The sequence below is a fragment of the Bubalus bubalis genome, chromosome 1 (assembly GCF_019923935.1).
Source record: "Bubalus bubalis isolate 160015118507 breed Murrah chromosome 1, NDDB_SH_1, whole genome shotgun sequence".
Taxonomy (NCBI): domain Eukaryota; kingdom Metazoa; phylum Chordata; class Mammalia; order Artiodactyla; family Bovidae; genus Bubalus; species Bubalus bubalis.
In genome coordinates, this window is record NC_059157.1 from 102,602,638 (window position 1) to 102,625,480 (window position 22,843).

The window sequence follows — 22,843 nt, forward strand, 5'->3', positions numbered from 1 at the left end:
CCACCCTCTCCTTCTCCCACAGAGTCCATAAGACTGTTCTATACATCAATGTCTCTTTTGCTGTCTCGTACACAGGGTTATTGTTACCATCTTTCTAAATTCCATATATATGCGTTAGTATACTGTATTGGTGTTTTTCTTCCTGGCTTACTTCACTCTGTATAATAGGCTCCAGTTTCATCCACCTCATTAGAACTGATTCAAATGTATTCTTTTTAATGGCTGAGTAATACTCCATTGTGTATATGTACCATGGCTTTCTTGTCCATTCATCTGCTGATGGACATCTAGGTTGCTTCCATGTCCTGGCTATTATAAACAGTGCTGCGATGAACATTGGGGTACACGTGTCTCTTTCCCTTCTGGTTTCCTCAGTGTGTATGCCCAGCAGTGGGATTGCTGGATCATAAGGCAGTTCTATTTCCAGTTTTTTAAGGAATCTCCACACTGTTCTCCATAGTGGCTGTACTAGTTTGCATTCCCACCAACAGTGTAAGAGGGTTCCCTTTTCTCCACACCCTCTCCAGCATTTATTACTTGTAGACTTTTGGATCACAGCCATTCTGACTGGTGTGAAATGGTACCTCATAGTGGTTTTGATTTGCATTTCTCTGATAATGAGTGATGTTGAGCATCTTTTCATGTGTTTGTTAGCCATCTGTATGTCTTCTTTGGAGAAATGTCTATTTAGTTCTTTGGCCCATTTTTTGATTGGGTCATTTATTTTTCTGGAATTGAGCTGTAGGAGTTGCTTGTATATTTTTGAGATTAGTTGTTTGTCAGTTGCTTCTTTTGCTATTATTTTCTCCCATTCTGAAGGCTGTCTTTTCACCTTGTTTATAGGTTTTTTTTGTTGTGCAGAAGCTTTTAAGTTTAATTAGATCCCATTTGTTTATTTTTGCTTTTATTTCCAATATTCTGGGAGGTGGGTCATAGAGGATCCTGCTGTGATGTATGTCAGAGAGTGTTTTGCCTATGTTCTCCTCTAGGAGTTTTATAGTTTCTGGTCTTACGTTTAGATCTTTAATCCATTTTGAGTTAATGCTTTACTTTTAAGTGGCTGCAACCTCATTATTTTAAAATAAATGGCTATCAAATTGCACTACTTTACCATGTATGATCTGCCCCTAATCTTTGATAAGAAAAACAGCAAGATACAGATACAGTAAATCAAAGTATGTTGACCCATACTGGCCAATTAAATATTCTGGACTTTTCTCCATTCCATCAATTGTGCTTTTAATTTGGTATCAGGTAAACAATGATGCAGTTTAAGCCATTAATCTGCACTTGCTTGATTATACCTGTTGACAATGATTTTTACATTTATTCAGACACCCACTAGTATATTATTGAGTGTACATGTGCAGTCAGTCATGTCCAACTCTTTGCAACCCCATGGACTTTAGTCCACCAGACTCCTCTGTCCATGGAATTTTCCAGGCAAGAATACCAGAATGGGTTACCATTTTCTACTCCAGGGGATCTTCTTGACCCATTGATTAAATCCAGGTCTCCTGCATTGCAGGCAGATTCTTTACCAACTGAGTCAACAGGGAATCCCATGCTGCTGCTGCTGCTGCTAAGTCACTTCAGTAGTGTCTGACTCTGTGCGACCCCATAGACGGCAGCCCACCAGGCTCCCCTGTCCCTGGGATTCTCAAGGCAAGAACACTGGAGTGGGTTGCCATTTCCTTCTCCAATGCATGAAACCCATAGGTTGGTGCAAAAGAAATGGCAGCTTTGCACTGTTGAATTTTGCTCTTTGATATTGGAATACATTCTAAATAAATATGGTTATGTTATACATCATTTTAATGTGCATTTCTTGCTTTATGTTTTTCTGCTAATGACTTATTACTTGCTATTTATTTTATATTTATTTTAGACTATAGAAGTGATGTTAGACAAAAAGCAAATTCGTGAGATCCTTTTATTCTAGTTCAAAATGGGATGTAAAGCAGCAGAGACAACTCGCAACATCAACAATGCATTTGGCCCAGGAACTGGTAGCAAATGTACAGTGCAGCGGTGATTCAAGAAGTTTTGCAAAGGAGACGAGAGCCTTGAAGTTGAGTACAGTGGCTGGCCATCGGAAGTTGACAACGACCAATTGAGAGCAAGCATTGAAGCTGATACCCTTACAGCTACAGGAGAAATTGCCAAAGAACTCAACATCAACCATTGTATGGTCATTTGGCATTTGAAGCAAATTGGAAAGGTGACCATGCTCTATAAGTCAGTGCCTCGTAAGCAGACTGCAAATCAAAAAAAAAAAAAAAATCATTTTGAAGAGTCGTCTTCTCTTACTCTATGCAACAATAACAAAATGTTAATGATTGAGAAATGTCTCAATCAGATTGTGATGTGTGACAAAAACTGGATTTTATATGACAGCCAGCAATGACCTGCTCAGTGGTTGGATGAAGAAGAAACTCTAAAGCACTTCCCAAAGCTACACTTGCACCAAAAAAAAAGGTTATGGTCACTGTTTGGTGGTCTGCTGCTGGTCTGATCCACTACAGATTTCTGAGTCCTGGCAAAACCATTACATCTGAGAAGTATGTTCAGCAAATTGATGAAATGCACAGAAAACTGCAACTCCTGTAGCCAGCACTGGTCAACAGAAAGGACCCGATTCTTCTCAATGACAATGCCTAAGCACATGTCGCACAACCAGCATTTCAAAAGTTTAATGCATTGGGCTATGAAATTTCACTTCATCTGCCATATTCACCTGACCACTTGCCAACCGACTACCACTTCTTCAAGCATCTGGACAATATTTTGCAGGGAAAATGCTTCCACAACCAGCAGGAGGCAGAAAATCCTTTCCAAGAATTGTCAAATCCTCAAGTATGAATTTTGTGCTACAGGAATAAACAAACTTATTTCTTGTTGGCAAAAATGTGTTGATTGTAATGGCTCCTATTCTGATTAATAAAGATGTCCTTGAACCTAGTTATAATGATTCAAAATTCACAGTTCAAAACTGCAATTACTTTTGTCCCAATGTAACAACTCAGTAGCATTATGTCACATTCATATATATTAGTCTATGTTACCCACACACAGTCACTTTATAAATGCATCATACATTAATTGCTATATTTACTACCTCTATTTGCTTAGTAATCTAACAGGATAGATATAAGCATTTGCTTGTCAGGCATGGGGAACATCTACCCTGTATCCACTTGGTATATTCCACATCTTTATTGCATCATTTATTCTTTCCATTCTTTTCTTATATCATCAAGTTTAAAATTATTTCTCCTTTACATTTAAGAAATTCCAATATTAGATTGATAAAAATTTCTTATTATGGAAGACTGGAAACAGACACACAGTCATCACTGTATTTATGTTCAGTTATCTGAATTGGGACTTCTTTTTCAAGAGTATATAGTGAACTGATCTAGAGAATCTAAACCTTTTTGTCCTACATTCTCTGTAGTCCCAAAGAAAATATTGAGTCTGTGTAGCAGGTTAAATGTAGCTGGGTCGAAAAATGATGTCTAAAAATGACATCATTTGGTTTTGGAAAAAAAAGATTTTACTGCCCAAGGCTATAAATATAAAAAACTCCCAAAGAAGTTTCTGGGAGAAATTTTAGTCATTTGTCCTGTGGATGCTTAAGACCCAAGCACTGAGGTGAACCTCCTGAAAGTGAAATTTCTCAAGCCAAGGACCCGTGTTTGACTTTCTGTTGGCCTTCAGTAGCGGTGCTGACTAGCAGATCAGTTGCTGACCACTGGCGGGAGATCAGGACCAGATCTAACTCCTCACACATATGGTGGCATACTCCGTGGGTGCTTCTTGCACATGTGTTGCCTGTCTTGGGTTCATTCCAATGACCGAATGCTTCAGGGAAGCATAAACAATGCCCTGTTTGTTTTCTTCCAGACTTGGGTTAAAATAAACCCCAGACTCTCTCCGGACCCTGAACCAGGGGTCGTTATCATAAATTCCAGTTTCCAAATGCAATGTTTGGGAACTTTCCATGATGTTGATTTCAGTTGGCTCACTCCTAAAGAACTGAGGAACATCAACCTAAAAGAGAGGAAAAAAAAGATTTCTTTAATTACAACTTGAGGAAGTGATAGTGCATATCCACTAGGAAACTATGAGTGTAGGCTAAATTGAGTGGTCATACAGGGAGAGAAATCATCTATTCTTCATTATAGGTGTTGACATATACTCCTTAAAGCAGATTCTCACTTATTAAAGGGTGAAAAGCTTAAAGACCACTATGTTCTTCTGAAAGAGTTATTTTGTGCTTTAAAAAATTATTTATTTTTAATTGGAGGATAATTGCTTTACAATATTGTGAAGTTTTCTGCCATACATCAACATGAGTCAGCCACAGCTATACATATGTCCCAACCCTCTTGAACCTCCCTCCCATCTCCCACCCCATCCCAACCTTCTAGGTTGTCACAGAGCACTGGGTTTCAGCTCCCTTTTATTTATGGTCATTTTTGAGTTCACAGAACCCTTTTTGACCCCTCTTTGAAATGGAAACCACACATCAGATTAATGAGAAAAGCATAAAATATCCCTTCAGAACATCAGGAGATGTGTAATATAATGTATAGCATTAACACAGTTTAGGATAAAACAATTAAAGATAAAGCAGAACAGTTACTCCCTAAGGGACAAAAAGAATATACTATGAAGAATAAATATTATCCAAGATATATTATTATGATTTGAAACCTGGGACTGGAAGTTGCTATCAATTTGATATGGGTGGACAAAGCTTGGGAAAAAGTTCTAAAGATATTCCAGTTGTTATTTCCACCACAAGGATTTTCTTACACTTCCAAATTGAGTCAAATATCTTAAAGTTTTCAAGAAAGATGTGAACTTATGTAAACTAAAAGTACCGAAACCTGATTTTTTAAAAAACTTTTTTCAGTTATTTGTTAGCTATTTCTACCTATACAAGGGACCCGGCTGGTAAAAAATGAAGATACCATGTTAATGCTAAGACTTATTTCAATTTTATAAATCCCAATGTTACCAGTCAATTTATGTTCTTGAGGTTCGGCCTAATTTCTTTGAGGTATCAGGTCCTTAACCTGATATGCCTAACCTGATAACCTATATCCCTTACCTGCTCTTTTGTCTCCACATTGTGATGTATACAGAGTTCTATACTGGTGGCTCAGTGGTAAAGACACTGCCTGCGATGCAGGGGAGCCTGGTTTGATCCCTGGAGAAGGGAATGGCAGCCCACTCCAGTATTCTTGCCTGGAGAATTCCATGGACAGAAGAGTTTGGCTGGCTATAGTCCACGGGATCTCAAAGAGTCCGTTTTGACTGAGTAACCAACACACACCCACACACACACACCATGCAAACATGTCTAACTCTGTTCTGACAAATAAAGTGTTAACTGTTGAGTATACTGCCTCCCTCCGATGGCCTAGCTGCCTAGGAAATAACACCAAGGCTGAATGATTGAAAGAAGCAAGATTCATTTAATCTTCTTCATCTCTTGACTCAGATGGAAAGTGTCTCAAAGAAGCCCTACTTAAGTCTCTGGAGGAGCTCTGGAGAAGAAGACTGTCATGTGACCTAATAACTGAAAGGTTGTTGCTGAACCACAAAAGACACCAGGATTCTTGGCCTTCAGAGGAGAAGAATTCAATTGGGGGCCAGAGACAAGGCTTGATGGCTCAGAGCTTTTGTGTAATAAATTTTTATTAAAGTATAAAAGAGATAGAGAAAGCTTCTGACATAGACATCAGAAGGGGGCAGAAAGAGTACCCGCCTACTAGTCTTTAGCTGGATGTTATATAGTTACTGCTGCTGCTGCTGCTGCTGCTAAGTCGCTTCAGTCGTGTCCAGCTCTGTGCGACCCCATAGACGGCAGCCCATGAGGCTCCGCCGTCCCTGGGATTCTCCAGGCAAGAACACTAGAGTGGGTTACCATTTCCGTCTCCAATGCATGAAAGTGAAAAGTGAAAGGGAAGTCGCTCAGTTGTGTTCAACTCTTAAGAGACCCCATGGACTGCAGCCTACCAGGCTTCTCCATCCATGGGATTTTCCAGGCAAGAGTACTGGAGTGGGGTGCCAATGCCTTCTCTAGCAGTCTGTTAATGAAAGAAAGGAATGTCTCAAAACTCAGAGAATGGCACTAGGCTCCTCACCCACAAGATGCATTTTGAGATAATTTTGGCACCAGGGGAGTCATCCTGGGCCATAAAATGATTGATTTGAATCTTGAAGAAAAGCAGATTACCATGCAAATAGTTTTGTTTACATGGATTAAGAGAACAATGTATGAGTATAACATATTGGTTTGTCAAGTCAGTTCTGAGCCTTTAGGTGAACTGACTTGAAGACAGAAACTGCAGTAGATGCATAGTACAGAACATGGCTTAAGACAAACATTTCCATAAGAAAAATGTATTGGTTAGCTCAAAATTTGAGAAAAGTTAAGTTCAGGCGGAACCAGGTGTCATTATGGCAACACAGTATTTTAAGAAAAAACCTCTTTTTAAATTTGTATAGAGAAGGAGAAAAAATATATCACTAGTTTGTTTCCTTCTGCTACTTAAGAGAGAGAGAAAAAAATGTCTGACACTTGCAGCCTATTTCCTCCGTTTGGAGACCCCTGGCCTTCCTGCCTGTTACCCTCTCATAACTAGCCGTAAATCTTTAACATATCAACAAGGTCTCTGTTGTACTTTTCAATCTATGTAGTTTGTCAACTCAATTACCTGCCTCCCATCCCAAAAGGTGGCTGGTTTCCATGGAAAACTTTGTTAGAGTAAATTAGGTAAAAGAAAGCATGGTGGCTGAACCTATTCTGTGGCACCTGATCAAAGTGGGTGGGTGCCACAAGGCTGGTGCACAATGGTATGGTGGGTAGAGATGGTAAAACTGAAGCAGCTGTCTTATTCTATATTTGTATAGCACTCCACAGTCTGTAATGGAGAAGGCAATGGCACCCCACTCCAGTACTCTTGCCTGGAAAATCCCATGGAGGGAGGAGCCTGGTAGGCTGCAGTCCATGGGGTCGCTAAGAGTCGGACACAACTGAGCGACTTCACTTTCACTTTTCACTTTCATGCATTGGAGAAGGCAATGGCAACCCACTCCAGTGTTCTTGCCTGGAGAATCCCAGGGATGGGGGAGCCTGATGGGCTGCCGTCTATGGGGTCGCACAGAATCCGACACAACTGAAGCAACTTAGCAGCAGCAGCCACAGTCTGTAAAGCACTTCAGAAAATATGCAATTCACTTGTTTATACTAAACAAGTACTTTCATACCCTCAAAAGACATTCTGGAATAGGATTAAAATTTTGACTTTTAAAAGTATGTTTTATATTATCCTTTTTCTAATTTGGATTTCTATTCTGCTGGTTCACATACAATTCCCTCTTGACAAAATTTGAGTCTCAAAGATCTAATACAGTATCTCCTTGATTATTTTCTGAAATGCTTGATAACTCAAATGGGGCAAAACTCTGAAATCCTATGAAATACATGAAGATCATAAAACAAAATTCCCCGATAATTGTACACATAGAAAAACCCCCTCTTGAGTTCAACTGCAAATCATAAATAATTCATCCAGTTTACAGAGAAAGAAATGTAACTATATTTTAGCCAACCTGGGCTTTACATGCCCAGTAAATTATTTAGATTTTTGTTTTTACCTTGCCAAAGCATGATTGATCTTAGTTCCCTGACCAGGGATAAAACCCAAGGCCCCTGCAGTGGAAGTTTGGAATCTTAACCACTGGACTGGTTAAGGAACCAGGGAAGCCCCTAGATCATTGTTTTAAATGTTGTCATAGCTTTTAGGGCTGATTGTAACAGAGTGTATTTTGTTGTTGTTCACTATAGAAAGAAAGGAAATCACATTTAAGAAAATTTCCCTATGTGAAGAAACAAAACCTTAGCACCCAACACAATAATACTAAAAATTTCATACAAGTTTCTTAATTTGAATGTATTTACTTTTATTTAATATTAAGCTACTTGGTGGGGAATGCTGGGTACCATTTAATATTATATGTAGAACTATTGGTTATATCTGCCTCTGGCATTTCTGGAAATTTTAAGACGTTGAATACATCTTTATTACTACTCCTAATGGAAAAACCCACATCCACATAAATTCTTTTTGTGGTACCTTGTTTATGACTACTTGTTTTTAATCAGAGCTACATAAAATTTTTTTCCAGAAATATGTTGCTTCATTTTGCATTCTATTTTGAGTTCCAGTCTTTACAGAACATTGAATCCAAAAGAAAGGTCTAAACTGGTATTCCAAGAACTTGGGAAACTGCTCTGTTTCCAGAGAACCCTTTGCTCTGTCTACCAGGTCTCCTCCTTAATGAGCCCACACACATTATGAGTGATTTTTGCATAGTAACTAGACCTGTGATCATGCTTCTTTATCTGCTGGTATGACTCATTAAGAAATCATACTTGATATTATGAGGTTATTTATAATTCATTATTTTATTTACTCCCACCTGCAGGAGATAGTGAAGGGCAGGGAAGCCTGGCATACTGCAGATCATGGGGTCACAGAGAGACGGACACGACTTAGTGACTGAATAACCCTTCTGGAAACACTTAAGGCACTTTTGTGAGAATAAATCAATAGCCCGAAGTCACATAACAGGTTGAGAACAGAGTCAACGTTGTATAGTTCAGCCTCTGACTTTTCTGCTTAAGTTCTACACTGCCTTCTATGCCTTATAAGCCTCACTTATGAGATTTGCTAATCCCAAGGAAGAGCTTCCCAGGTGGCTCAGTGGTAAAGAATTTGCCTGCCAATGCAGGAGACACAGGTTCAGTCCCTTGGTCTGGAAGATCCCTTGGAGAAGGAAATGACAACCCACTGCAGTATTCTTGCCTAGGAAATCCTTGGAGAAAGGAGCCTGGTGGGCTACAGTCCATGGGGTCGCAAAAGAGTTGGATATGACTTAGCCACTAAGCAACAATCTGGAAGAATCTTTGCTACAGACTAAAGTAAATGTAAAATAAACACATTTTCAAAAGTAGGTAAATACATATAGCATTTAGAACAGTACTTGGCACATGGTGTTACATAGACCCAATTAAATTTTTAAAAATATATAAATATTAGCATGGTATAACACAGGTTGTGTTATATACCATCAAACATACCAGGTTAGTATCCCTTCCTGTTGAATTAGAAAGCTTCTTTTGTCTCCCTGCAATTCAAAAAGAAAAATAAAATAAAATACCAAAAGAGGTAAAGAATAGCACAAAATAAAATTCTTCCTCAATTCCTTGTAAGTTAGGGTCATTTAAGAATACAGGTTCTAGAATCAGTCCCAGAGGTGGGGACGCCTCCCCACGCAAACTCACCCATGTACACATCATCCACAGCGTTATTATTAGTTTGGGCTTCTTTATTTGCTATGTCCATCATGACACACAAACCTCTGTTTGTGAGAATTCGTGCTGTCCATTTTGTTCATTGGTTCTTCACTCCTCACTCCAGAACGGCCTATGGCATAGCCAAGAGGAGGGCACAGGACCTAGCCCAGCACCTTAAAAACCTGGGACTCTTTTTTCTGGGGACATTCTGTATGTAATGCCACACTCACAGCTTTCCTGTCACCTACACAGCTGGGATCTCCTTTGGCCTAGTTCACTTTGGATGTGGTAAATCAAAAGATTTATCCTTGCTTTTTTTTCTGAAGCTCCAGCTCCCTCAAGAAAGGCGGTGGAAACTGGAGAGGGAGCCATTGAAAGAGCCTTGGTGTTGCAGAAGTGGAGTTGGAGTCACAGAGGAGTCTCTCAGCATCCTGAGAAGGTTCTAGGCTCCAGAAGTCCTCACCACAAAACACCAAGAGCACTTTTGCTCAGACAAGGCTTTCTCTTGTGGCAGAAATAAGGACTGCTCTGTCCAGCTTAGTTTCTATAGCTACACTGTGGCTGCTGCTGTGGAGAAAGGAATTAGACAAGATGACTGAAGGGAAAAAGGAAAGAGAGAGAGGACTGACCTGGTTTCGACCCCAGCTAGACCAGATTCGTCATACCCCTCTCTCTTAACGTGTTTAAGTGTTCACTAATGACCTTACGTGAATTCTTACAGAAATAGAAAGTAATTGTTTTCAAAATATCACCTCTCTGATCATAGTCAAAACCACGTTTTCAAATGCATTAATGTTGGGTAGGGATTCAGTTCAAGCGTCTGTTTATGATGGCAACAGTAAGCACAGACATAAGAATTTCCTCTGGGGACATTGGGTCTTCATTTAGACAGGTGTGTGGATGACTGGCATAATGTGATATGACTGTGGAAAACAGGACCAGGCAAACTAATTCAATGCAGACATGTTGATCTGTGAAATTATTTCAGCCTCCTTTTCAACACCCTGAATGTTAGAAGAATTCCTCCTATGATGGACCCAAGTAGAATGAATAAGTCCCAGCAATATTACCTCCTCACCACAAGCCTTTGTTGTGGTGAGCATGCCTCTTCAAGACTAGAGGAGATCTGAATTCATCCATTTGGCTTTCTGGTGGAAAGATGAGTTATTCCCCAGGAAACCACTGTCCATGGTTCATAGTAGAATATTGTGTGAAAAACCACCAGAAACTAACTAAAAATCTATCAGCCAATGTAAATGAACCCCAAATGTGTGGCACAGAGCAGCAGAGAGAAGATGGAACTCACCTTGGTGCCTTCTAAGGCAGCAGAATAGGTAGAAACAGGTAATGAGTAGAGGTAAAGCCCCCAAAGGAAGCAAACTATAAAGGATCCATTGTCGGTCTACCATCTCTTCCTTGGAGAGTGGTCTTGAGGCATTCTTTGTATCTGAAATGTTCATTAATACTCAAGACAGTTAGAAAATATGAGACAAATGAAGTAACACCCTCTGAACTGTCAGAACTTGAATGGAATTCTAGCTGATGCCTCTATTTCTCTTTTAAGGGGTTTCTCCCAAGAACCCCAGGACTTAGTCCTCTCCCCCACCTCTTGCTTTAATGCTGAGTGTATATGCTGCTGCTGTTGCTGCTAAGTCGCTTCAGTCATGTCCGACTCTGTGCGACCCCCTAGACGGCAGCCCACCAGGCTCCCCCATCCCTGGGATTCTCCAGGCAAGAACACTGGAGTGGGTTGCCATTTCCTTCTCCAATGCATGAAAGTAAAAAGTGAAAGTGAAGTTGCTCAGTCGTGTCTGACTCTTAGTGACCCCATGGACTGTAGCCCGCCAGGCTCCTTCATCCATGGGATTTTTCCAGGCAAGAGTACTGGAGTGGGGTGCCATTGCCTTCTCTGTCTGCTAGGATTAATCACCTGTAAAACACTATCCATAACAGCTCTCAGAAAGTATTTCACCATGCCCTTTCATTTACAATGTCTCATTTAATTTTCATAATGATCACTTAAGAAAACTAAGCAGAGAACAGCAAACAGAGGAGAAGAAAAGTAAGGAGTATTTTTTTTTTTTAATCCAGTCACTTGTTCTGAGAAGAGTAATTGTCCCAAGACTTACCAGAAGTCTAACAGCTAGTAAATGGCAGTTGCTGGGACTCAAGCCAACATGTTTTTGAAACAAAATTGAAGTTCCTTTAACACAATGCTTTGTGTTGTCTCATTAACCCTGATATTTCCAAGTACTTTTATTTATCTTCAAATATTGTTGGCATCTCCAGATATGCTTCTATGGGCATACAACTGGTTCCCATTATTATTGATCAATGTTAATGTGCATTATGGAGAAGGATATGGCAACCCACTCCAGTACTCTTGCCTGGAGAATCCCATGGACAGAGGAGCCTGGTGGGCTACAATCCATGAGGTCGCAAAGAGTCGGACATGAGAGAGCGACTAACACACACACACACACACACACACCGTGCATTAAGGCCCTGTTTTTCCATGATAGATTGTAACTTACTAGTGTGTTGTCAACAACTTAACAGATAACAAATGAAGTCAAAAAAATGAAAGATAACAAAATAGAAAATATCAGAATTCATCATAAATCTTTTAACTTTGTACTTGTACTCAATTTTGTTTGTTCAGGAAGGCTTTATTTCTAGATATATTAACCTAGTTATACATTCCTTCCTCATATCCTTGGTTTTGGGGTAAATGTGGTCAGGAGCTACTGGATCTGGGAATGAAGTAGTTTGGTAATTTAGTGGTAACAAATACTGTATTGTTCATGTGGCAGCTGCTATTTTGTTTAGGCGAGCAGCCAACTTATTACGAACAGTGACAAATTTAGCTGTCTGGGGGAGGGGAATGGATAGGAGCACAGGACTCTCCCACAACAGATAACTTAGTACAAACAAATCCACTCAATGAAGAAGATGCAACCTGTTTTACTTTCCGAGCACATAACAATCTATTTCCTTGATTTTATTTGGCAAGTTTGATACTTACTTACAAGAGGATGTTCTGAATTATTTTGAGTCCGTTCTGAAACAGAAAAACAAGATAAAGAATTGAAATCGGTTGTGAAAACAACGAAGGTTCTACTCAGGTTTGTCCAAAATCAGAGCTAGTCTCCGAGAAGACATCTGTATTTACATACTAACAGAGAATTCAATAATTCAGCTGAAAGGCAGTTTGGAAAATGTGTAGATCATCACTTCAAGTTCATGGACAAAAGTCCCTGGGTTTATTTTGAGTCTTAAAGAAAGACTATAAAACACTGCTACACTTAAAATGAAAAACCAAAATGTATATAGCACAGGGAACTCTGCTCATTGTTATGTGGCAGCCTGGATGGGAGGGGAGTTTGAGGGAGAGTGGATACATGTATATGTATGGCTGAGTCCCTTTGCTGTTCACCTGAAACTATCACAATACTGTTAATAGGCTATATCCCAATACAAAATAAAACTTTAAAAAAGAGAGAGAGAGAGAGACTGTATAAATACAACCCAACCTTCCTCTGTCTGCTTTGACTCCCTCTTTCCACCTCCTTAAGTATAAGGAAACAATTCAGCCTATAGGATTTCTTTTAGCACTTGGAATAACAAGATATACATTCAGCAGGTGCTCCAAGGGAGTATAGAATGAATGCCACAAGGAAAGAAGGCTTTTGATCATGTGGTGGGAACAAATTCTGAAAAAAAGATAGTGCTTCTCACCTTCTGCCCACTCCTACACCCCCACTCTAATGCTAAAATCATCACCATCTGCCTTTGTGAAGCTCCTAATCAGGGACTGATTGACCAAAGGCAGATTGGAGAGAACACAGTTGCAGGCCAGTGTATGTTTCAGTGACTGTTCTGTTGACTTTCCTCTCAAGACTTTGCAAACTGCTTTTCTTCCTTCTGTGAGATCATTGCTTTCCTGGCTAACAATTGGATAAGCACCCAAACCCGGACTCTGTCACAATTCTGCTTTCACAAGGACTAATCGACCCAGGGATCAAACCTGGGTTTCCTGCATTGTAGGCAGACTCTACCATCTGAGCCACCAGGCAACCCACTGATTTTTAACTTAAACATAAAAAGCAAAGCAGAGTCAGGCACAAAAACAGGAAACGTTCCAATACTCCATAAGAAAGATATTTCAAGGGAAAAAATGAAAGATTTTATATCATAGCTCCAAAATTTATTTACCAAAAGCATGGTCCTGAAATATAATTTCAGAGTATATTTTGCTCCTTACATCATGCTCAGTTCATTGAGTACTCCCTGATACAGAAAGAAAATAATTTTCTTTGACACTCTTCTTGTTTTGTTTTGTTTTAATTTTATTTTATTTTTAAACTTTACATAATTGTATTAGTTTTGCCAAATATCAAAATGAATCCGCCTCAGGTATACATGTGTTCCCCATCCTGAACCCTCCTCCCTCCTCCCTCCCCATTCCATCCCTCTGGGTCATCCCAGTGCACCAGCCCCAAGCATCCAGTATCGTGCATGGAACCTGGACTGGCAACTCGTTTCATACATGATATTTTACATGTTTCAATGCCATTCTCCCAAATCTTCCCACCCTCTCCCTCTCCCACAGAGTCCATAAGACTGTTCTATACATCAGTGTCTCTTTTGCTGTCTTGTACACAGGGTTATTGTTACCATCTTTCTAAATGCCATATATATGCGTTAGTATACTGTATTGGTGTTTTTCTTTCTGGCTTACTTCACTCTGTATAATAGGCTCCAGTTTCATCCACCTCATTAGAACTGATTCAAATGTATTCTTTTTAATGGCTGAGTAATACTCCATTGTGTATATGTACCATGGCTTTCTTGTCCATTCATCTGCTGATGGACATCTAGGTTGCTTCCATGTCCTGGCTATTATAAACAGTGCTGCGATGAACATTGGGGTACACGTGTCTCTTTCCCTTCTGGTTTCCTCAGTGTGTATGCCCAGCAGTGGGATTGCTGGATCATAAGGCAGTTCTATTTCCAGTTTTTTAAGGAATCTCCACACTGTTCTCCATAGTGGCTGTACTAGTTTGCATTCCCACCAACAGTGTAAGAGGGTTCCCTTTTCTCCACACCCTCTCCAGCATTTATTACTTGTAGACTTTTGGATCGCAGCCGTTCTGACTGGTGTGAAATGGTACCTCATAGTGGTTTTGATTTGCATTTCTCTGATAATGAGTGACGTTGAGCATCTTTTCATGTGTTTGTTAGCCATCTGTATGTCTTCTTTGGAGAAATGTCTATTTAGTTCTTTGGCCCATTTTTTGATTGGGTCATTTATTTTTCTGGAGTTGAGCTGTAGGAGTTGCTTGTATATTCTCGAGATTAGTTGTTTGTCAGTTGCTTCATTTGCTATTATCTTCTCCCATTCTGAAGGCTGTCTTTTCACCTTGCTAATAGTTTCCTTTGATGTGCAGAAGCTTTTAAGGTTTGTTTTGTTTGTTTTAATCACTTCACAAAAGGAAAATCCACACCCAATTCAAAGACAATTCTAAATGAGTCATTTGACTATTGTAAAGGAAGCAAGGATGATCCAAAGAAATATGACATAGTTCCTGCTTGCCAGTGTATCATAACCGTTCATGGGATAAAAGACATTTCCCTACATATCTGTGGTACAAGGAAATCTGTGATAAATGAGAGGCAAGATCTTAAATGACACAAAAATTACTAGGAAAGAGAAGTCACTTTCTCTAGGATAAACATAGACAACTTCATAAAGAATTAGAAAATAAGTTGGGCTTGACAGGAGAGGTAGAATTTTGATAAGTGGAGGCAGATTGGTGTCAGCCCAATAGTGTAAGCACTGGGAAAGCTCTGCAGGGGACTCAACTAAAGAGTGGCATTATGAAAGAAGCCTATTAGGCAAATTAAGTATGTCAGGAAGATTTTTGGCTGAAATGAACCAAAAGTGGGGATAATTAAAAGATAAGTAGTTTATACAACTAATTAGAATATTTAGAAGGAAGATAGTGAAGGTCTGAGCTGATCATGAAACTCCAGGAGGGAACCAATTACAGAGTGGAAGGCTGTTGACAGACAAGAGTACAAAGGTTTGGAGAATTTCTAATGGGCTCAGGAGCACGAATCATCAATGTGATAAGAAAGGGAATGATAAGAAGGTGAGAGAGTAGGAAATTAGAAGAACAGAAATCTTGAGAGGGAACTTAAAATGCCCTTCATGTCTCCTACACTGCTCTTAGATATCCCCTCTCACTACTTCACCCTTCACACTCTTCTCCAGTCATCCCCTTGGGACATACAGTTTAGGAGGGAATGCTGCCTCCCTTCCCTCTGAAATTAGGCCTCAAGGGATACAGATTGTAGATCTTAATTTCAGCTCTGACTTAACATCTATCCTTCTCAAACTATTCCCAAAAATTGCAGAGAAAGAAAAGCTTCTGGACTCATTTTACCAGGCCAGTAATATCCTGATAGAAAAATAAGAAAACTACAAGAAAAGAGTATTTTAGGGCAATATTCCTGATGGACATACATGTAAAAATCATGGTGAATGATCCTGATGCAAAGAAAACAAAGATATCATAAAAAAAGAGAAAACTACAGGCAAACATCAATGATAAACATAGATGGAAAAATCCTCACAAAAATAATAGCAAACAGAAACCAATAATACACTGAAAGGATCATATACCATGACCAAGTGGGATTTATCCCATGGATGCAAGGATGGTTCAATATCTGCAAATCAGTCAATATGATATACCACATTAACAAATTGAAGAATAAAAACCATATGCTCATTTCAATAGGTACATGAAAAGCTTTTATGAAATGCAGTGTTCACTCATGATAAAAACTATCTGCAAAGTGTGTACAGAGGAAATACACCTCAACATAATAAAGGCTATATATGACAAGTCCACGGCTAACATCGTAACCAACTGGGGGAAAGCTAAAAACATTTCCTTTAAGATCAGAAACAAGACAAAGATGCCAGTTCTCACCAATTTTATCCAATGCACTATTGGAAGTCCTAACCATAACAATCAGACGGAAAAAGAAATAAAAGGAATTCAGATTGGAAAGGAAGGAAAACTGTCACTGTCTGTGTTGATAATACAAATTTGTTGAATTCATTTATTGGATCTAGTATAATGGTTGTGCAGATTTTTAAGGATTTTCTAATATTTAAAATCCTGTCACCTGTGAAAAGACATAGTTTCACTTCTTCCTTTCCAAGTTATTAATAGATGTCTTTTATTTTTCTTACCTACTTTCTCTGGCTAGAACCTCCAGTTCAATATTGAATAGAAATGGCAAAAGTAGACATCTTTGTCTTGTTCCTGTTCTTGAGGGGAAAGCTTTCAATTTTTTTATCATTGAGTATGATATTGGGCTCCTCTGTCCTTGAGATTCTCCAGGCAAGAATATTGGAGTGGGTTGCCATTTCCTTCTCCAGGGGAACTTCCTGACCCAGGAATTGAATCCAGGTCTCCCACATTGCAGGCAGATGCTTTACCAACTGAGTTCTGTGGGAAGCCCAACGATATTAGCTGTGGAATTTTCATAAACCAACTATTTTTAAATCTCTTCTGCTTTTCTCTATTTGTTTTCCATGTTTCATTCAACACAGTTTGGCCCAACATGACCTGTCCTTCCTCTGTTGTTGAGCTTATTGAGGGCCTCTGAGAAGGGACTGGGAGGCAGCGAAACCCATGAGTATTCTCAGGACTCATCAAGTAGTCAGATTGTTTGTGTGCTGATTGCCCTCTGTGCAAGCTGTGAACTATTAACAAGAGTGTAATTGTCTGAGCAACACAAACATAAGTTCAAGGATTTATAACCACAAAGTCAAGGACTGATAAATATAAGAAAAAAAATTTAAGGGCAAAAAGTAAAAAGCTGTCTACTATTAAATTTGATATTCACTTTGCAATTTTTTTCTCATGATTCTGTGATAAAATTTTAGACTTATCAAATAAATGTTATATCCCCTAGAGGCAAGACCAAGGATTTTATTATATATTTTTCTCTACTCTTCACTGTCTCACTCCAAAACACACAGACACGTAGGTGACCACACATCACAATCTAGATTTCACATGAGTTCAATGTCTAACATAATCACTTGAGAATTGGAGCCCTCTTTTTCTTAAAACATAACAAAAAAAATTAGTCTTGATATCTAGAACTCACCTGTCACATTAATGGTAATTGAGTGGCTTTCAATGAATCCAGATGAAGAGTTCACAAAACAGCGGTATGACCCACTGTCACTAGCAAGCACTTGATTAAAATGCAAAATAAACACTGAATTAAGCTTCCTTTCTTCCCAACCCATAGACCCCTGAAGTCTGTCCCCAAGATGTAAACAATTGTTTCCTTCAAGCTTGCACCAGGTCACAGTAGGTCTATCAGCACAATATTTCATAGGGCATTCCAGTTCAAATGGGTCCCCTGATGATACAACATACATGGAATATTTCTTAATGTAAAGTTGTATATCACATGACTTGTCTCCTGGAAGATAAAAGCAAAATTAAAATCAATTCTGTTTTGGAAGGACTAATATTTGCCACCTCAACAGTTTCTGTGAAAGATTTATTAAGCATGATTCTATAATTTTCTCAGATAACATTTTACAGTATATTAACCCTTACTAGCAGAGTGTCTGCTGTGACACATAGTAGATACATGATAAATATTTGTTAAAAAAAAATTAAACAAATTTCTCAATTGTTCAATAATTTCCTCAATTTCTAAAATGTTAACAGTTTATTATTATAAAATTATATTTTATTCTAATTAGGTTTATTTTATTATCATGTAGCTACTCTAATGTGAGAGTCACTCAGTAATGTCCAACTCTATGCGACCCCATGGACTATACAGTCCGTGGAATTCGCTAGGCCAGAATACTGGAGTGGGTAGCCTTTTCCTTCTCCAGGGGATCTTCCCAACCCAGGGATCGAACCCAGGTCTCCTATATTGCAGGCAGATTCTTTACCAGCTGAGCCACAAAGGAAGCTACTCCAATAGCAGCAAATAATAATAACTTCTTGCTACTTATATTCCAGAGACTGTTCAAAACATACTACATATTTTAGTCACTTAATCCTCACAATAAAATAATATATTATATTATTATGAATCTTGTTTTCTGCATAAGGAAACTGAGGTAATAAAGACCTTACCTAAAGTTATATTCTAATAATTAAAATAATCAAGATTTAAACTCATACTAGAGTCCATTACTCTATAATTCATTATCACTACTCTGCTGTTGTTTCTTGAGTAGTAATTACATTGTCTATTACTAGCTCAGGTATAGTTCAATAACTGGGAGACAAGAAATTTTTGTAGACAAATATTTCCCTTTGATAGTTGGCATTACATTTTTTTAAACTTGTGTTTCAATGGCTTTAATGACACCTACCTTGAAATTTTTCCATTCCTTTTTCTATGTAGGAGACATGCAATACAAGATAAATTTCTGAAGAGAGGATGTTTTGAAATAATTGAATTTTTTATGTTTTTCTAAGTGGGAGGAAGAGCAGTTATCCACCTCTTCTGGAATTTCTGCCTACTGACCTGATATACAGGAAATATATTTTCCTTTGTTTTGGTGGGAAGAGCAAATTTTCCTGGAAACAGGTTTTTCTATTATCTTCTCTGAGCCTTCTGTTAGTAATAGTCAGTTGCACATAAAATCTGAAGCTAAGAAAAAAATGTTTTAATTCTCTATATTATTGAATAAGTTCTGTTACCCTTATCAGGAAAGGTTATACCAGGTAACCTCAGTATCTGAAATATAATTTATAGCCAAGATATATGAAAAAGAAATTCTCTCCAAGCAAACTAAATAATTATTACAAGATTCAAAATTTATCTCATTTTTATTCACAATTCTTACAATTCCATTATTATTTCCTATTTAACCCAGAGCATAATTATGTTATATAATACAGATTAATAACTTATTTATAATGATAACATTGAATCAACAATAAAATTTTATGTTTAATATTAATACCATCCAATTTTAGAAACAAATAAGTGTTCAGTCTGTTTTACAAAAATTTCATCAGAAATGGTTACTTCAAAAAATGTTTTGGCTTCCAAAGGGGCAAATTCAATTGTTTAGAATGTACATTTATGTGGAAGTATCCATCTATTAATTGCTGGAGAATATCGTGTTTTTTGACTGTGTGGATCACAACAAACTGGAAAATCCTCAAAGAGATGGGAATATGGGACTACCTTTCCTGTCTCAGACATGCAGATGATACTACTCTAATGCAGAAAGCGAAGAGGAACTAAAAAGCCTCTTGATAAGGGTTAAAAGGGAGAGTGAAAAGTTGGCTTAAAACTCAACATTAAAAAAACTAAGATCATGGCATCTGGTCCCATCACATTGTAGCAAGTAGATAGGGAAAAAGTGGAAGTAGTAACAGATTTTATTTTCTTGGGCTCCAAAATCACTGTGGATGGCGACTTCAGCCATGAAATTAAAAGACACTTGCTCCTAGGAAGGAAAGCTATGATAAGCCTAGACAGCATATTAAAAAGTAGAGACATCATTTTGCCAACAAAAGTTCATATAGTCAAAGCTATGATTTTTTCCAGTAGTCATGTATGGATGTGAGAGTTGGATCATAAAGAAGGCTGAGCACTGAAGAATTGATGTTTTCAACTTGTGCTGGAGAAGACCCTTGGACTGCAAGGAGATCAAACCCATCAATCCTAAAGGAAATCAACCCTGAATATTCATTGGAAGGACTGATGCTGAAGCTCAAGCTCCAATACTTTGGCCACCTGATCTGAAGAGCTGACTCACTGAAAAAGATCCTGGTTCTGGGAAAGATTGAAGGCAAAAGGAAAAGAGGGCAGCAGAGGATGAGATGGTTAGATAGCATCACAGACTCAATGGACATGAATTTGAGCAAACTCTGGGAGGTAGTGAAGGACAGGGAAGCCTGGCATGCTGCAGTCCATGGGGTGGCAAAGAGTTGAACACGACTTAGCTACTGAACAACAACATTGTGCTTTTTAAGACTTATGCATGAGTTCGATCGGTAGCGGGGGCGGAGAGCGGACCCCAGAGAGCCCTGAGCAGCCCCACCGCCGCCGCCGGCCTAGTTACCATCACACCCCGGGAGGAGCCGCAGCTGCCGCAGCCGGCCCCAGTCACCATCACCGCAACTATGAGCAGCTAGGCCGAGACTCAGCAGCCCCCCGCCGCCCCCGCCCTCAGCGCTGCCGACAGCAAGCCCGGCACGACGGGCAGCGGCGCAGGGAGCGGCGGCCCAGGCGGCCTCACATCGGCGGCGCCTGCCGGCGGGGACAAGAAGGTCATCGCAACGAAGGTTTTGGGAACAGTAAAATGGTTCAATGTAAGAAACGGATATGGTTTCATCAACAGGAATGACACCAAGGAAGATGTATTTGTACACCAGACTGCCATAAAGAAGAATAACCCCAGGAAGTACCTTCGCAGTGTAGGAGATGGAGAGACTGTGGAGTTTGATGTTGTTGAAGGAGAAAAGGGTGCGGAGGCAGCAAATGTTACAGGCCCTGGTGGAGTTCCAGTGCAAGGCAGCAAATACGCAGCAGACCGTAAGCATTATAGACGCTATCCACGTCGCAGGAGTCCTCCACGCAATTACCAGCAGAACTACCAGAATAGTGCGAGTGGGGAAAAGAATGAGGGATCGGAGAGCGCTCCCGAAGGCCAGGCCCAACAGCGCCGGCCCTACAGCAGGCGGAGGTTCCCACCTTACTACATGCGGAGACCCTACGGGCGTCGACCACAGTACTCCAACCCTCCTGTGCAGGGAGAAGTGATGGAGGGTGCTGACAACCAGGGTGCAGGAGAGCAAGGTAGACCAGTGAGACAGAATATGTATCGGGGCTACAGACCACGATTCCGCAGGGACCCTCCTCGCCAAAGACAGCCCAGAGAGGACGGCAATGAAGAAGATAAGGAAAACCAAGGAGATGAGACCCAAGGTCAGCAGCCACCTCAACGTCTGTACCGCCGCAACTTCAATTACCGACGCAGACGCCCAGAAAACCCTAAACCACAAGATGGCAAAGAGACAAAAGCAGCCGATCCACCAGCTGAGAATTCATCCGCTCCCGAGGCGCGGGGCTGAGTAAATGCCGGCTTACCATCTCTACAATCATCCGGTTTAGTCATCCAACAAGAAGAAATGAATATGAAATTCCAGCAATAAGAAATGAACAAAAGATTGGAGCTGAAGACCTTAAGTGCTTGCTTTTTGCCTGTTGACCAGATAACTAGAACTATCTGCATTACCTATGCAGCATGGGGTTTTTATTATTTTTACCTAAAGACGTCTCTTTTTGGTAATGACAAACGTGTTTAAAAAAAAAAAAAAGCCTGTTTTTTCTCAATACACCTTTAAAGGTTTTTAAATTGTTTCATATCTGGTCAAGTTGAGATTTTTAAGAACCTCATTTTTAATTTGTAATAAAAGTTTACAGCTTGATTTTTTCAAAAAAAAAAAAGTCAACAAACTGCAAGCACCTGTTAATAAAGGTCTTAAAAAAAAAAAAAAAAGACATGCATAAAAGGAGCATGAGAAATTGCACCAGTTCATGACAACTGCTTAATCTTTTTGTCAGTTACCTCATGAGTGCATATAAATCATGAAATACTCTACTATGGGCCCAACACTGTATGGTGGTGAAACAAAATAACTGAAAGAGGCCAAGATGCCTAAGCACTATGTAGTGATTCATATATTTTATCTTATTTTTTTTCCAGGAAAGTCTTAAGAGTGTTTTCTCTCTGAGTTCCTTTTCCTACATTCTTATAGTTCTTTTTTGGCTCGGTCTTCAATGGCACCCCACTCCAGTACTCTTGCCTGAAGGATCCCATGGATGGAGGAGCCTGGTAGGCTGCAGTCCATGGGGTCGCTAAGAGTCAGACACGACTGAGCAATTTCCCTTTCACTTTTCACTTTTCATGCATTGGAGAAGGAAATGGCAACCCACTCCAGTGTTCTTGCCTAGAGAATCCCAGGGATGGGGGACCCTTGTGGGGCCGCACAGAGTTGGACACGACTGAAGCGACTTAGCAGCAGCAGCAGCAGTTCCCCATTTTGTACACTTCCTCAGCTTGTGGCTCAGCTGGTAAAGAATATGCCTTCGGTGCAGGAGACCTGGGTTCGATCCTGGGTTGGGAAGATCCCCTGGAGAAGGGAACAGCTACCCACTCCAGTATTCTGGCCCTTGAGAACTCCATGGACTATATGGTTCATAGGGTTGCAAAGAGTCAGACACGACTAAGTGACTTTTGCTTCAGCAACATATTCCATCCATCCTCTTTATTAATTTCCTTCAGTGATTGCAAATTATTAGATTTATAGACTTTAATAGATTCATAGTATCATAGGTTACAGTAATAAAAGTATAACTGAGATTATAATGAAAACTCTTTTTTAA

At 39.5% G+C, this 22,843-nt stretch overlaps 1 protein-coding gene and 1 pseudogene across 5 annotated transcripts in view; one reads left to right on the top strand and one right to left on the bottom strand.

Moving 5' to 3' along the window:
• Nucleotides 1–1,919: 1,919 nt before the first annotated feature.
• BTLA (B and T lymphocyte associated) overlaps nucleotides 1,920–22,843 on the bottom strand; it is a 64,491-nt gene continuing 43,567 nt past the window's right edge. For all 5 annotated transcript variants that reach the window (XM_044941771.1, XM_044941766.1, XM_044941764.1 and 2 more), the window contains 5 exons: nucleotides 17,570–17,893; nucleotides 12,402–12,437; nucleotides 10,683–10,823; nucleotides 9,161–9,207; nucleotides 1,920–4,053 (listed from right to left, as the gene is read on the bottom strand). In XM_044941771.1, the coding sequence (XP_044797706.1) occupies nucleotides 3,778–4,053; nucleotides 9,161–9,207; nucleotides 10,683–10,823; nucleotides 12,402–12,437; nucleotides 17,570–17,893 (824 nt within the window). In that variant the 3' untranslated portion in view covers nucleotides 1,920–3,777. The remainder of the gene's footprint in view (nucleotides 4,054–9,160; nucleotides 9,208–10,682; nucleotides 10,824–12,401; nucleotides 12,438–17,569; nucleotides 17,894–22,843) is intronic.
• Nucleotides 20,433–21,867, top strand: LOC102408435 (annotated as a pseudogene).